Source organism: Hyperolius riggenbachi, chromosome 2 (assembly GCF_040937935.1).
Source record: "Hyperolius riggenbachi isolate aHypRig1 chromosome 2, aHypRig1.pri, whole genome shotgun sequence".
In the NCBI taxonomy this organism is placed as follows: domain Eukaryota; kingdom Metazoa; phylum Chordata; class Amphibia; order Anura; family Hyperoliidae; genus Hyperolius; species Hyperolius riggenbachi.
Window position 1 is genome coordinate 501,406,753 of NC_090647.1, and position 17,137 is coordinate 501,423,889.

A 17,137-nucleotide genomic window follows, 5' to 3' on the forward strand; every position below is an offset into this window, starting at 1 on the left:
GAGACACAAGAGGAGATGTACACACACTGTGACCCCAGGGCAGACACAAGACAAAATTTACACACACTGTGACCCTCGGGAGCCACAAGAGGAGATGTACACACACTGTGACCCCAGGGAAGACCCAAGAGATGTACACACTGTGACCCAGGGGAGACACTTGGAGATGTACACACACTCTGACCCCAGAGGAGACACAAGAGGAAATGTACACACTGTGACCCCAGGTGAGAAACAAGAGGAAATGTACACACATTGTGACCCCAGGGGAGACACAAGAGGAGATGTACACGCACTGTGACCCCAGGGAAGACAAAAGAGAAGATGTACATACACTCTGTCCCCAGAGGAGACACAGGAGGAGATGTACACACTCTGACCCCAGAGGAGACACAAGAGGAAATGTACACACACTCTGACCCCAAAGGAGACACAGGAGGAGATGTACACACACTCTGACCCCAGAGGAGACACAGGAGGAGATGTACACACACTCTGACCCCAGAGGAGACACAGGAGGAGATGTACACACACTCTGACCCCAGAGGAGACACAGGAGGAGATGTACACACACTCTGACCCCAGAGGAGACACAGAAGGAGATGTACACACACTCTGACCCCAGAGGAGACACAGGAGGAGATGTACACACACTCTGACCCCAGAGGAGACACAGGAGGAGATGTACACACACTCTGACCCCAAAGGAGACACAGGAGGAGATGTACACACACTCTGACCCCAGAGGAGACACAGGAGGAGATGTACACACACTCTGACCCCAGAGGAGACACGGGGAGATGTACACATGCTGTGACCCCAGGGGAGACACAAGAGGAGATGTACACACACACACTGTCCCCAGAGGAGACACAGGAGGAAATGTACACACACTGACCCCAGGGGAGACACAAGAGATGTACACACACTATGACCCCAGGTGAGACACAAGGAGATGTGCACACACTCTGACCTCAGAGGAGACACAGGAGGAGATGTACACACACTCTGACCCCAGGGGAGACACAAGAGGAGTCTCTTTTCACTCAATGCCCTTAGTTGTCAGTCTCCCAGGACATGGGGGGAAAACAAACTTCTCCATCCACTGGGCCCCCTGCAGCTTCTGGGCCCACCTGCAACTGCATCCCTTGCAGGGTCTATTGTTACGCCCCTGAATATGGCAGTGATCTCGTGATTTGACGATTTGCGATTAGAGGCAATTGCCAAACGCGTTACCCGCAGCATTTTTTGGCAACTCAGGCATGATTGCAATAGCTCCAAGAACGCATATTTGTCCAGTGATTTTTTTTGACGATATTCGATACTGGTTTGCGCTTTTAAGTGTGAATGGGCCCTTAGCCTTTTTTATGCAGACCATATCCTTTCATTATGGGCAAAATGCATGTGTTTTCCACAAAGCTAGTGATTCTGCCTAGCGTGCCCCTACCCTCCCAGTTTTAACATACAGTTTTTTACAGATTACCAGGCTCCCATTTTATGTAGTCAGATAGCCCACATTTGTACTTTTTATTTGCTGCACCTTTGTTTTCCTACATCGCTCCCTCCACTGCTATTGCATAAATATTTTTTTTTTTAAATAAATGAAGCTACAGATTTATACAGCAGCTCAGGTAGTTACTGTATCACGGCTGCGAATAGCAAGCAACTAACAGTTTTTAGCCAGCAGAAGCTAGAACTGGTGACGTCACTGTGCGCACAGAACTCTGCACCGCAAACGCTTCAGATCTCCTCCAGCCGAATCCGATCAGACGCGGTGGGCGGGGCTGTAATAGATTACCATCGTTAGTTATACGTCAGGACGGCGCACGCCGGAAGTGTACAGCGGTCTCCTAGGATACAGGCCGGATATACATAGTGTATGTATGTCGGTGTAAGCAGCAGGTGAGTTCGTTATTTCTTTATTTCACACCTATATTATAATGATGATGTCAGCTCGTATCACTGCGGCACTGAGACTCCCTCATTACAGCCGGAGCAGCTGTGCTCTCTGTATGGATTACAGGAGTCAGCTGTAACCAGCTAGCAGTTATTCCCAGCATGTCCTACCTCTGAGCCCTCGATAGATCACATGCAGAGTGTCGGGCGTAGCTACATCGGGACACACTGTAGGCTGTGGTGCTGCTGTTGCCATGGAAGCTTAATGCTTACGTTCTACTGTAGTTGGGCGGAGAGATTGCAGAATCTCATAATCAAATCTATACTTTGCAGCCCACAAAATCATTATTATGCTTTAGATAATGCTGATATTTTCTACAGCATTTCACAGAGTATGTTGTATAAATCGTGTTGCTAAAGGTGGCCATACATCAGGTGATTTGGTGGCCGAACATCCGATTTGAATGTGATGAAAATTGGTGCTGCCACAGATATGCCCTATCGACGATTTGACCAATTTCAGGCTGAAATTGGTTAAATGTATCAATCGGACATGCTACGAAATCTTGATCAGGTGGGTGGTGGTAATAATTGTGACAGCGAAACCCCCTGCCACTGTCCTCCCAAATGTTATATGTAACCGCCGCTGTTAGTGTTGCCACTGTGTCTGCCATACTTCCGCATTTGGTGCGACGTCACGCGTACCCCACATGCTGCAACGCCGGCAGCCTCGTGGGGCACCAATGTGGAAGTACAGCGGCAGGGCCGGCCCTAGACTTTTTGCAGCCTGAGGCAAATTTAGGAGAGAGCTGCTGCCGTGCCTGTCCGCGGGGGGGGAGGGGGGAGGGGGGGGCGCCGAGCCGGAGGGGTAGCGGGCAGGTCGGGGGTATTGGGCCTAGCGGTGGGGAGGGGGTCGGACCGCCGTCCACTTACAATACAGTGGGCGGCGATGCAGAAAGTGACGTCAGTGCAGCGCTCGCTGGAACGCGGAAAAGGTGAGTCCTCCCCGCCCGTGCCTCTTACGATCTGGCAGCGGCTTCCTAATTACAGGCTGGAGGGGAGCGCAGATCGGGGGACCCAGGCGAGGGAGGGGGGGTCTGACCCCCCTCCCCACCGCTAGGCCCAATACCCCCGACCTGACCGCTACCCCTCCAGCTCGGCAGCCCCCCAAATCCCCCCCCCCCCCCCGCCCTTAGAAGTTTGCCGCCTGAGGCAAATGTTTCACCCCGCCTCATGAGCGGGCCGGCCCTGTGTAACAGCGGGCAGCGTGACAGGTAAAGTATCTTCATGGATGGGCACTGGGGGCACATAGAATATTTGGGGAGGCCAATTCCCTAGAGATTTCATGCTGAAATCGATCAGTAATCAGCCTCTGCTGTATGGGCAGCCAACAGATCTTTCTCTGGTCAGATTCGATCAGAGAGAGATTTGTCACTTGACCAAATCTGCCATCACTGCTAGATGTATGGGCACCTTAAAGGGGCCCATACACCTAATGATTTTCCCGCCGATATACAGCAGATTCGATCACTGATCGAATCTGCTGAGAAATTGTTGCGCAAACGATTGATTTCTGTCCTCAATCAATCATTCCCGTCAAGCCGCCCGTGCGGAAGATTTTGCTCGATCGCCAGCGGGTCGGGAGTGCATTGATATCGGCGTTCGAATACCCGACGACTGATGCAATACAGCGGGAATACATTACCTGTTCTGCCGGCGTGCGTCCTCTGGTCACTGCTGCTCCGTCTCCGCGCTGGGCTCCGAGTCCAGCAGGCTTCACTTCTTCCTATCCCGGCAGGAAGGTTAAACAGTAGAGCGCCCTCTACTGTTTAAACTTCCCCAGACAGAAAGAAGTGATACCAGCCAGAACCCGGAGCCGAGCGCGGAGAAGAAGACAGTGGTGACAGCGGGGACACGCGCCGGCGGAGCAGGTAATGTATGCGGGGGGGCAGAGGCAGCACCACCACAGATTGCGATCGATTTCATGCTGAAGTCGATTCACAATCTGTTTGCAGTAAAGGCAGCCATACGATCCCTCTCTGATCAGATTCGATCAGAGAGGGATCTATCTGTTGGTCGAATCTGATGGCAAATCGACCAGTGTATGGCCACCTTAACCCCCCTGGCGGTATAATTCCTGCGGCTGCGCAGCCGCGGGAGTTTTTTTTCGCCTTTTTTTTTTTTTTTTTTTTAGCATGTAGCTAGCCTAGCGCTAGCTACATGCTTCCCACCTCCCCGTGGCGTCCGCCCGTCCCCTCCGATCGGCGCCGCTTGCCCATAAGGAAATCCCGATCTGAACGGGATTTCCTTGAGGGCTTCCCCCGTCGCCATGGCGACAGATGGAGTGACGTCATCGACGTTACGGACGTCGTGACGTCACAGGGAGTCCCGATCCACCCCATAGCGCAGCCTGGCGGCGATTGGCCAGGCTGCGCAAGGGGTATGCGGGGGGGGCTGTTTCCGCGGCGCATCGGCGGCGGGGATCAGACCAAACACGCAGCTAGCAAAGTGCTAGCTGCGTGTTTGAAAAAAAAATTATGTAAATCGGCCCAGCAGGGCCTGAGCGGCACCCTCTGGCGGCTTACCCCGTGTCACACACGGGGTTACCGCCAAGGAGGTTAACTGTTTCTCATAGAAGCTTACAATTTAAGGTATATTACATGAGCAAATAGAGTATTAACTCCTGTTCAACTTGTTTGCTCACTGAATGTAAATTATCCTGCTCGCTTATTGTCAAGTGTATTGATCATTGAGCCCTCAAGCATGCTAGAAAATAAAGAATGGACCTGAACAAGTCATGTGCATTAACTAACTACCGATTGTTGTATCAAGACCTAACAAAAACTTGCTTGAAACAAAGGTTCGGTCAGAAGAGCCATTGCACAATTTGTATTCATTAAAGAGAATCTGTATTGTTAAAATCGCACAAAAGTAAACATACCAGTGCGTTAGGGGACATCTCCTATTACCCTCTGTCACAATTTCGCCGCTCCTCGCCGCATTAAAAGTGGTTAAAAACAGTTTTAAAAAGTTTGTTTATAAACAAACAAAATGGCCACCAAAACAGGAAGTAGGTTGATATACAGTATGTCCACACATAGAAAATACATCCATACACAAGCAGGCTGTATACACCCTTCCTTTTGAATCTCAAGAGATCATTTGTGTGTTTCTTTCCCCCTGCAGTTCTCCTGCACTGAAGTTTCAGGCTGCTCTTTTCTTCCTGCAAACAGCTTTGCCCTTGTCTGTAACTCCTCAGTATGTGAAAGCTCAGCCAGCTCAGTGGACGATTTATCCAGCTTGTAAAAGATAAGAGAGAAGCTGCCCTAATCTAAATAGCACACAGGCAGTGTGCATAGAGGGGCCTGGAAGGGGGAGTTCATAGCAGAACCACAACACTGAAGAACTTGGCAGCCTTCCAGACACAGGCGGACAAGTCTGACAGGGGAAAGATACATTGATTTATTACAGAGACTGTGATAGTACAAAGTGCTGCAGTAAGCCAGAACACATTAGAATAGCTTTTGGAACTTGTAGGATGATAAAAAACAGGATGCAATTTTTGTTACGGAGTCTCTTTAACATATCCCCTAGCCCCCTCACATACACCATCAGATGGGCTTTAGACCAGGTAAATTATCAATATCTGACTGATCCTGATTATTTACCAGATTTAATTTTCTTATATATGATAGAATGTCCATCTGACCACTGCCTCAACTAGAAGAGACCATGCATCTATTGACTTGGTGGCCAATTGACCATCCGATTCGTTAATTATCAAATCGAATAAAAAAAACTGTGGCAAATGCATGCCCGATCGGAGATGCAACCAATTTCGAGCCGAGCATGTGGATCGGACATACTGCAAGATGTTGGGTCGTCGTGCTCGATTGGGTGCGCAGCGGTAACTGTGAGAGACCGGGCTGTGGATTCGGACCAATTATGGGTACCTGGAGTCGGTGGTTTCATAAACTGAGGAGCCGGGTGATTTTTCGCGGAGCAGTGCTTTTTCAGCACCGCTAGATTTGGGCGCAGCCGGCGCCTCCATAGACTACAATAGGAATCACTCCTATTGCAGCGCTCAGTGAGTAACGTCGGAGCCGAGGTTGCTTAAAAACATAATAATTCGGCCTCCAGCAATCGCTGGAAGCCGAATTATTTCATTCCCCCACTATCCATGGCGCCCTGGAGGGGGAATAGTAATTAAATCGGCCCGGACTTGTGCAGAAGCAGGATCAGCTATATTCCGCTGTATCCTGTGACCAAGTCTACCGGCGCCAATTTCAAATGTACTCGATTTTTCATACCAAATCCACAGCCCTGGATATTGGGAAGATCAAGCACTACGAAACCCCCGGTGCTGTCCCCCCAATGTCCAATGTGCCCCCCGGTGCACTATACTTTATCTGTCTGTATCCGCTGCTGGTTCCATCCTCCATCCATACACCCGCCCCGCGTGGTTGCCGGCGTTCACATGGGCGCATGTGTGACATCACACATGCGCCCTATGTTACTCCGGCAGCCATGTGGAACGTGGCACATTTGATATTGGGGGGACAGTGTCGGGCCTGTGAGGCGGCGTCACAAGGCAGATTCCTGATAGATTTTAGCATGAAGTCAATCGGTAATCGGCCTGCAGTGTATGAACAGCCTACAGATCTCTCTTTAATCGAATCTTATTAGAGAGATTTGTCTCTTGGTCAAATCTGCCCATCATTGCTAGATGTATGGCTACCTTACAAAGCTATAGGAAGCTTTGCTTGTGCACTTCATCTGCCCATTTACTCCTTCCAACCTCACACGAATCCACTGCAAATCAAAAAATAATTCATTTTCCTACTCCTCAAACAAACGTAATATTGAATGGACGTGTGCAAGGGCCCTGATGCATGTACTATCAGTGAATTAGCCTAACTTGCATTACCAGGGTAATGTACATGTTTCTATGGTTATGTGCGGTACACTACTGAAGAAATTAACGTACCATTATGTTACTATAGCAACAAGCACATTATGCAATTAGTGCTACTCCTGTTACAGGGGATGACACTTGCCCGGTAAAATTGACTATGCACAGCTAATTTACCAACAGTTTGTACATCAAGCCTCTAGTTTCTAGTAGTCTTCTGTTAAATTTAGCGCTTTTAACAAATTCAACATCTAATGCATTAAGGAAATATAATAGTTCCCTAATAAGGGTGATTCCAGGTCTCCATTGAGCCCTTCTATAACCTGAAAAATTACAGCTCTCTTCATGCAAGTTTCTAAGCCAAATATCCAAAATGTTCACATATAGCAAAACTTTTCAATTAGCACCCCGTCTGCAGGCTGAGTTGAGGATTCCCAGGAGCCAGATAGCCACTGTAGCTACAATTGTACTTTTGGTCTCTAAATTTATGGTCCTTTTTAACAGTGGATGCATATATCCGTCTAAATGGTTATTAATTGCATCTGGAGGACTAACACCAATGGATCTTTTAGCGATGCTCATTCTGAGTAGCTATGTCCTATTAGGTACTCGTAATCAAAATTTAAATGAGTTCGGGCTACCAACCCCGAGGGGAGGGGGGGTTAGCTTACCCAGGCCACGATGCGCTCCATTCATGTTCCATGTCACTCCCATGCTTCCTTCTTCTGGGTTGAAGAAAGAAGCATGGGAGTGATATGGGACACAAACGGAGCACATTGTCACCTGAGTAACTTAACCCCTTCTCTGCTGCGGGCAACCTGAACTCATTTCAATTTCGATTATGAGTGGCTACGGGGACGTATCTACTTGTTATGAGCATCGCTAGCATCTTTTGTACAGCATGACTATCCTTTGACATCAATTAAGCTCATTGCTTTATCAAAACAAAATATACTGTTCACCAGAACGGCAATCTTTATAAATGGGCCTCTATGTAAAACGTAATGTGAACCTTCTTTTTTCAGCAGAAATGGTGCGTTTACACGTGAAGCACAATGATGAGAGCCAGTTCCTGTACGATACGACTGTTACTGTTCCCGTCGAAGAGCTGGTGAAGGAAGTCACTGCCATATATAATGGTCGGCTTAAAGTAAGCAGGATTTGTTCAGGTAAGAAAAGCTGTTTTCACAGAGACGTCTCACTGTTGCTGGATGTGTACATTGAATTACATTGACTTGACTTGTAATGCTATGGATTTGATATGAAAGTATCTGCTGGTAAATATTTTACAGGGCCCTATTGTTACATAAACATGTATATGAGGGCCCTTTTCACATCGAGGCAGTTCGGTATTTTTACCGCGCCCCACCACCTGGTAATGAAAGTCTGTGGAGACTTTCATACTTGTGCGGTACAGTGCGACGCGGTGGAAGTGACTTTTTGCCGCATCCCCGATGCAGGTTAGCCACTTAAGTACCAGCGGTCTCTGCCCCCTTAAGGATCAGAGACCGCTGGTACAAGAAACGGCGGAATACCGACGAATCACCGCACATACCTGCCGCAATCGCCGTCCATGCTGCACCATGGGCACCTCACCCACCCACGTCTCTATGACGGCAGAGTTCCTGTGAGGCGGTCAGGAAGCACTTTCGTTGGCTCCTGACCCTGCCTATCAATGTAAGCCAATGGGAGCTGCTTACGTTGATAGACAGGAGCCAATGAAATCGGCCGCTAAAAGGGCTCTGGCGTTATAGAGACAGCAGAACCAGTGAGCTGTGGCGGGGAGACACGGTGAGATTGTCGGGGCGCGGCGTCGGTGTATTGAAATCTACGCCCTGGCAGTTAGCCATCAAAATAGGGCGAAGTATTCATTTAGCGCGGTCGTTATCTAGTTAAGAACTACGTTAGCGCTGTCTAGTTCCGGCGATCTGTATCGACCCAGAAGTCATGTTAGTCCATGGCGAGGCGTACGTTTAAAAAAAAAAAAAAAGATTGCTTCTGCGGTGCGCATGCGTGGAGATGTATTTTACCAATACACTTTTGTGCACTTCTGCATACTTGAAGCAGGAAGTGACGGCAAGCGCACGTCACCTCCTGCTTGGCTGGTGGCCAGACAAGGAAATACTGCGCAATAGAGAGGAGTTTCCTGAAGACCTGTTTTTGACGGTGCGGAGCGTCGGGCGCAACTGGTTTCCAGTCTGAAACCGCCTTAGTAGAAAAAGTCCTAAAAGTCACTTTAATAAAATACCTATAGCAATGAATACTTGTGTAACCTATTGAACCATAGTCCTATAGCGATTACAGTTCCACTTTAAAGCCAAGATGTCGAAAGTATTGCATGGTAGTTGAGATTATACCATGGGTACCACTTTTACAAAGATCTACATATTCTATTTGGGTAAATATTAATGAGAACCTGTCTGTGGGCACGCCGCACTGCTCAGGCACACTGATGGCCCACACCTGCACAGTATCGTGGAGCCACTCACGCACAGAGGAAAAAGCAGCGCATGAGTGGCTCCATGCAACTACATGTGCCATCTTGCGCCTAAAGATCTTGTACGGGAGGACAGTCATGCAAACCTTTTCAACAAGCCCTTATTAAATATGTTCAAATGGTCCCAGCACTGTAAACGGCAAGCTTGAGGGGGATGGGGAAGCCTCTGGATTTATCCACAGGATTCCCTCTACTGAGGTAAGTATCTGACTTTATTTTTGCCTTCAGGTACATTTTTTTTTTTTAATTTTTTTTTTTTTTTACAGATAAGTTTCATTGAGTTTTGCAAACCCAACACAAATACAACACATGTCAAGCATATCAAAATACATATCATATTAGACATGACTACATTGTGTTAGACCTTTCCCGCCAATACCCCTATCAACCCCTCCCTTCTCTCTCTCGTGGTCTCCCCCTCCACCCCACCATCAGAATTTCAGGCTAAGATCCCGGTCATAGTAAATTAAGTTCGGTTTTCATAGTCTATTTCTTGATACTTAATGTATTCTAGCCAAGGTATCAAAATACCTTCAAATTTAAGGGGACAGTTCCATTGGATATATGTAAGTTTATACAAAGGCAAGGATGCATTAACTGTGTTAACCCAATTTGCACTAGTCTGGGGTTTTGGTTGGATCCAATGAAGAATTATTGTTTTTCTTGCAAAGTAGCACAGCATATCACAGAGAAGCCTTCAGGTACACTTTAAGGTTGCATTATACCAACAACTCTGGAGAAATGCTACAGTGGTGTGAAAAACTATTTGCCCCCTTCCTGATTTCTTATTCTTTTGCATGTTTGTCACACTTAAATGTTTCTGCTCATCAAAAACCTTTAACTATTAGTCAAAGATAACATAATTGAACACAAAATGCAGTTTTAAATGATGGTTTTTATTATTTAGTGAGAAAAAAAAAATCAAAACCTACATGGCCCTGTGTGAAAAATAAATTGCCCCCTGAACCTAATAACTGGTTGGGCCACCCTTAGCAGCAATAACTGCAATCAAGTGTTTGCAACGAATCTTTTACAGCGCTCTGGAGGAATTTTGGCCCACTCATCTTTGCAGAATTGTTGTAATTCAGCTTTATTTGAGGGTTTTCTAGCATGAACCGCCTTTTTAAGGTCATGCCACAACATCTCAATAGGATTCAGGTCAGGACTTTGACTAGGCCACTCGAAAGTCTTCATTTTGTCTTTCTTCAGCCATTCAGAGGTGGATTTGCTGGTGTGTTTTGGGTCATTGTCCTGCTGCAGCACCCAAGATCGCTTCAGCTTGAGTTGACAAACAGATGGCCGGACATTCTCCTTCAGGATTTTTTGGTAGACAGTAGAATTCATGTTTCCATCTATCACAGCAAGCCTTCCAGGTCCTGAAGCAGCAAAACAACCCCAGACCATCACACTACCACCACCATATTTTACTGTTGGTATGATGTTCTTTTGCTGAAATGCTGTGTTACTTCTACGCCAGATGTAACGGGACACGCACTCTCCAAAAAGTTCAACTTTTGCCTCGTCGGTCCACAAGGTATTTTCCCAAAAGTCTTGGAAATCATTGAGATGTTTTTTTAGCAAAATTGAGACGAGCCTTAATGTTCTTTTTGCCTCAAAGTGGTTTGCGCCTTGGATATCTGCCATGCAGGCCGTTTTTGCCCAGCCTCTTTCTTATGGTGGAGTCGTGAACACTGACCTTAATTGAGGCAAGTGAGGCCTGCAGTTCTTTAGATGTTGTCCTGGGGTCTTTTGTGGCCTCTCGGATGAGTTTTCTCTGCGCTCTTGGGGTAATTTTGGTCGGCCGTCCACTCCTGGGAAGGTTCATCACTGTTCCATGTTTTTGCCATTTGTGGATAATGGCTCTCACTGTGGTTCGCTGGAGTCCCAAAGCTTTAGAAATGGCTTTATAACCTTTACCAGACTGATAGATCTCAATTACAGTACTTTTGTTCTCATTTGTTCCTGAATTTCTTTGGATCTTGGCATGATGTCTACCTTTTGAGGTGCTTTTGGTCTACTTCTCTGTGTCAGATAGCTCCTATTTAAGTGATTTCTTGATTGAAACAGGTGTGGCAGTAATCAGGCCTGGGGGTGACTACAGAAATTGAACTCAGGTGTGATAAACCACAGTTAAGTTATTTTTAAACAAGGGGGGCAATCACTTTTTCACACAGGGCCATGTAGATTTGGAGTTTTTTTTCTCACTAAATAATAAAAACCATCATTTAAAACTGCATTTTGTGTTCAATTATGTTATCGTTGACTAATAGTTAACAGTTTTTGATGAGCAGAAACATTTAAGTGTGAGAAACATGCAAAAAAATAAGAAATCAGGAAGGGGGCAAATAGTTTTTCACACCACTGTATATCCTTGCTGTGGAGTGGAATAGGGATATTCTGCTTATTAGTGATTTTTGGCAGATGATTGGTGCCCCGATGCTTGAATCTAAAGCCGTTCACTGCCATTGATGGTTGCTACTTTCTGAACTTTGTGGACTGTGTGGACAAGACACTGGCTGGAAGTGGGTGTTGTGCTATTGATCTATGAGTATGTGCAGTACTGGAGAGTGAGTGGCTGTAAGCAGGACTGGTAGACGGTGTATCCAGGCATCAAGGACATTGTCACAATTCAAGCAAGATTAAGGACCCTTTAAGGTCAGAAACATGTCAGCTATTCAGGAGTACGCTTTGCTGCACCCCTTATACCTCTGTCTGTGTCCTGCATCATGGACCTATAATAAAGCATTGTTTTTAAAGGATATCTGAGGTGAGAGTGATATGGAGGCTTCCATATTTTAGTTCCACTGTGGAGGTTCGGATACATCTTTTCTTCCACAGTAGCAATTTGACATTTAGCTAGAGTTCCTTTTTAACCAAAGGTACTTGTTAGTTATAATTTTTCAATATTCAGAGGTGGGGGTATTTTGGGGTTCAGAAATGCTTATCGTCCATTTAGCAGCTGTCATGTAAAGTTTGGATAATGTTCCTGCATAGCAGCAGAGGCTGTTGCAGCTTCGCTCCCGGGGACATCATGACATTTCTCTGTTCTAGAAGACATTTCATCACTCCAACAGGGCAACTTCTTCAGCTCTGAGTGGGGAAGATTTTGAGGCATTTCATATGTATAGGAAGTCCATTTACTTCGGTCAGCAGTCTGGATAATTGACACTGTTATGCAAATGATCATTATTTAACCGCTAAACACCCTGTAACGCCATTTGGCATGAACGCGGTGGCTCCCCTAGGACCGCCTAACGCCAAATGGCGTCAAGTCCTGGGGGCGTGTTTTGCAAGAGTATCTCCGCTTGAATGACAAAGCTCCGCTCCGTCATCCGTCTCCGAGCCGCGATCGCCGCTAGAAGACTATTAGACGGTGAAACCGCCATCTATTTACACTGTACAGCGATGTACTGGGGACAGCCATGTGACGTGGTTGTCCCCCGGGATGCACAGAAGCAATCCGCTGTCATAGACTGGCTGGGGAAGGGGGGTGGAAAAAAAAATTAAATAGCTACATTTATTAAAAAAAAAAGTAATAAAATAAAAACAAACAAACAATGCACAACCAGTCAGAGCCCACCAACAGAAATCTCTGTTGGTGGGCAGAAAAGGGGGGAGGAATCACTTGTGTGCTGAGTTGTACGGCCCTGCAGCGAGCCCTTAAAGCTGCAGTGGCCTAAATTGTAAATCGTAGCAGGTCACTAGGGGGGTGTAAGCCTACGGTCCTCAAGTGGTTAAAGGCTACGTACACCTGTTTGACTAAAGTCGGCTGAGGTGGCCAGCAATGACCGCCTCAGCCAATAATTAAGCATCTGTACAGCAATCCACAAGCGATTCGCATGGCAGATCGACTCACCCAACAAATGCCCAACTACTTTGAAGATGCCGCTCCTCCGCCCACTGAGTTACGTCGTGCTCGTCTGGCTCCGTCGTCCCTCCGACCTCCTGCTTAGCAACAGTATGCGTTACAAACTATACAGTTGACACACTGCTGTACTGGCTGGCCCAGCGATGTCACCCAAGGGGATCCAACGGTGACACAAGGTTAAGGTGTGTACGTTATAGAGAACCAGAGACGAAGCACCCTCATGTATTTTACCATATATATCAATGGGAACATGGCAGTAAACACCTACTCAGCTCTTTGTTTCATTCTTCTTTGCTAAATCTGCCTGTTATCAGCCCTAATAAGAATCCCCGACTGAGCATTCAATCTAGCTTTTCCCAGAATGATTATAGCTGAGTCAGTCTACTGTGATGTCTTTTCAAGCCCAAGTCTGCCCCCTTGTGGCTCTGCTTTGCTGCTATTTATCCTCAAAGCAGCAAAGCAGAGCCACAAGGCAAATTTAGCAGAGAAGAATGAAACAGAGAGAAAGGTAGGTGTTTACTGTCATGTTCCAATTGATATATATGGTAAAATACATGAGGGTGCTTCGTCTCTGTTTCATTTTAAGAGCCTGGCTGATAGTGTATGCTGTACCAAAATATCTAGGCATACATGACCAAACAGCATTGTATGTTGATGACGAAGACCCAGGGGCGTAGCAATAGGGGTTGCAGAGGTAGCGACCGCATCGGGGCCCTAGGGCCAGAGGGGCCCCGAAGGACCCTGCCTCAACTACAGTATAGGCTCTCTATTGGTCCTGTGCTCATAATAATCACTTCTATAGATACTTTGAGTAGTGGTAATCATTAACAAACTGTTCCTCATCCCCTTCTTGCACCTCTGACAATGTGGTTGCCTTTGGCAGGTTTTGGTGCGCCGTATCAATTGTTATGTATAGAGTGCTTGGGGGGCCCCATTGTAAAACTTGCATCAGGGCCCACAGCTCCTTAGCTACGCCACTGCGAAGACCTTGTTTAGGAATGCCAAGAAATCTCCTTCACTTATTGGAGCTGGAGGGGTTGTTCTGTAGAGAAACATTTTATAGAATAGAAAGGATGTCCAGCTGAATTTACCTTTTTTCTTGTATTGTACATTCCCAGAAATATTAATTGGGGCAGGTTCTGAGAACTGATTATTTGTAGTGGGTGACATGTCTGTATAGCCGCCGACCGGACAAAACTTGTCCCTAAATGCACTCTTATCCTCCTCTTTCCTCCTCCTTTATAGAGATTGAAGAGTTGGCAGAACATGGTGTTACTTTGCCCCCCAATATGCAGGGCTTGGCTGATGAGCAGATCGAAGAACTGAAGCTTAAAGACGAGTGGGGAACAAAATGTATGCCTAGTGGAGGAAGTGTTTATAAAAAGGATGAGATTGGAAGACGCAACGGACATGGTAATGATGTCATTTCCTGTTTCTGTGCCCTGCAATATAAAGCTTGCATAGAAGTCAGTATAGACCCCAGCATGCTTCTATGTGGCACCAAAAGTGAGGGAGAGGGATAGTAGTGCTTGTGTGTCAAGCAGGATTATACTTGTTGGTGGACGTTGCAATCATTATCAAGGGAAACACGGCTAGTCTTGTTTCTTGTGTTGACTTACACTTGGGTCTTCATATTTTCATACTTAAAGAGGAACTTCAGCCTTTACAAACATACTGCCATTAAGTTACATTAGTTATGTTAATTAAAATAAATAGGTAATATAATCTCTTACCCACCCTGTTTTAAAAGAACAGGCAAAGGTTTGTGATTTTATGGGAGCAGCCATCTTTTTGGTTAAAAGGAGGTGACAGGGAGCATGAGACACAGTTCCAACTGTCCTGTGTCTTGATCACCCCTCCCAGCTGCTAGGCAACAAGAACAACAACATCAAGAATCCCATTATGCTTTGCACAGCATCAGGGGAAAAATTCCTGGGCAGTTTTCTTTGATGGGTGGAGCTTAGCTTCTAAGCAGCTAAAAATTAGGCTTAGGTATGAAAAACAAAGTTCTGATGCTGTGAACCTGTTAAAGAAACACCAAGCCTTTTCAGTGCTGCTGAGTAGATTTGTAGTCTGGAGGTTCACTTTAAGAGAGTCAACAGCCCTATTAGAAAGTGCCGTTTTGTTTGTTTGTTGTTTAAGTAAGTTACAAATCATTGTCCTCTGCAGTGCTTCTGTCAGCCTTCTTTACTTAGAAGGTAAGCAAAGCATGTCATTTGACTCACATCGCACATTATCACTGAGGGCCACCTAACGCCTACCTGCCTCCTGCTGGTAGTCTGTGGACCACAATCTGATAATTGTTGTGTTTCACTTCATGCACACTTAAAGGGAACCAGAGATGAACCTGAACCCTGAAAATGAAAAAGATTATATTCATACCTGGGGCTTCCTCCAGCCCCACACGCCGCTGTCCTCCGCTGCCTGCATCTACGAGAACCGGGTCCCGTCACTGACGTCATCGGAGCCAGGCTACGCAGGAGAAGTGCACCCTCTATGTATCTCTCCAGCGGCTGCTGGAGAGATACGCAAACAGCGCACTTCCCTTACGCTTAGACTGGCTCCGACTGACGGAACAGCGTGGACCCGGTTCTCGTAGCTGCGGGCAGAGGAGGACGGCGGCGTGGGATCAATCACAGCGTATGGGGCTGGAGGAAGCCCCAGGTATGTATAACCTCTTTATTTATTTCATCTATTGTTCCCTTTAATCGTTCATGAAGATTTCAGTGCAAATTAAGTGTGTACAGCTGTCCAATTAGGCTCGGTTCCCACTTATGCCAGATCACATGCTGCCAGTGGAAGTGGACAGTGTAGTGTCCACTCCAATGGTCCACTGTAGTCCAGCTGGAGCCCGGGGCAGATATTTTACCCCAAGAGACTATATTGGAAATGCATCCGCCTGCCCAGGAGTATCAGGGATGCACAGAATTGCAGCCCACTTACCGCAACGGGTCCATTGCAGAGAGACAAGTGTGGCTCCTCTTTATAACATGGGAGCCGTTCACTGTCAGTTTTTCAATGAGTGGAGAATGGACATAAAATGTCCATTCTCAGCTCAAGTGGGAACAGAGCTTCACTCCACTAACCTCACCCTCTGATGGTCCTGTGAGATGGATCACTCTCACCCTGCTGCATTTGTCAAAGGAAGTTCCCACTGCACAATGCCACTTGCTCATCTTCTTCCTTCCCACTTCCATAAAACAGGATAAGCCAAACCATGATCCTAGCAGTGTGCTTGCACAGCTCTCATTCCTAAACTGTCACCTGAAAGAAAGTCTGCACATAGATTCAGTCTTTGACATATTTTCCTGCTACAGAGTTTAGAGCATAATTACATAGTTACATAGTTACTTTGGTTGAAAAAAGACATACGTCCATCGAGTTCAACCAGTACAAAGTACAACACCAGCCTGCTCCCTCACATATCCCTGTTGATCCAGAGGAAGGCGAAAAAACCCTTACAAGGTAAAAATTCCTTCCCGACTCCAGATGGCAATCAGATAAAATCCCTGGATCAACATCATTGGCATTACCTAGTAATTGTAGCCATGGATGTCATTCAACGCAAGGAAAGCATCTAAGCCCCCTTTAAATGCAGGTATAGAGTTTGCCATAACGACTTCCTGTGGCAATGCATTCCACATCTTAATCACTCTTACTGTAAAGAACCCTTTCCTAAATAAATGGCTAAAACGTTTTTCCTCCATGCGCAGATCATGTCCTCTAGTCCTTTGAGAAGGCCTAGGGACAAAAAGCTCATCCGCCAAGCTATTATATTGCCCTCTGATGTATTTATACATGTTAATTAGATCTCCTCTAAGGCGTCTTTTCTCTAGACTAAATAAACCCAGTTTATCTAACCTTTCTTGGTAAGTGAGACCTTCCATCCCACGTATCAATTTTGTTGCTCGTCTCTGCACCTGCTCTAGAACTGCAATATCTTTTTTGTAATGTGGTGCCCAGA

General features: G+C 46.4%; 1 protein-coding gene across 3 annotated transcripts in view; it reads left to right on the top strand.

Annotated features, from left to right (window-relative positions):
- Positions 1-1,820: 1,820 nt before the first annotated feature.
- Positions 1,821-17,137, top strand: part of CFAP298 (cilia and flagella associated protein 298) — a 34,800-nt gene continuing 19,483 nt past the window's right edge. Inside the window, exons 1-3 of one of the 3 annotated variants that reach the window (XM_068266093.1) lie at positions 1,821-1,902; positions 7,837-7,977; positions 14,419-14,586. In XM_068266093.1, coding sequence (XP_068122194.1) covers positions 7,839-7,977; positions 14,419-14,586 — 307 coding nt within the window. In that variant the 5' untranslated portion in view covers positions 1,821-1,902; positions 7,837-7,838. Of the gene's footprint in view, positions 1,903-2,238; positions 2,471-7,833; positions 7,978-14,418; positions 14,587-17,137 lie in introns of those variants that run through there. The other 2 variants (XM_068266092.1, XM_068266094.1) reach the window with 2 other exon arrangements.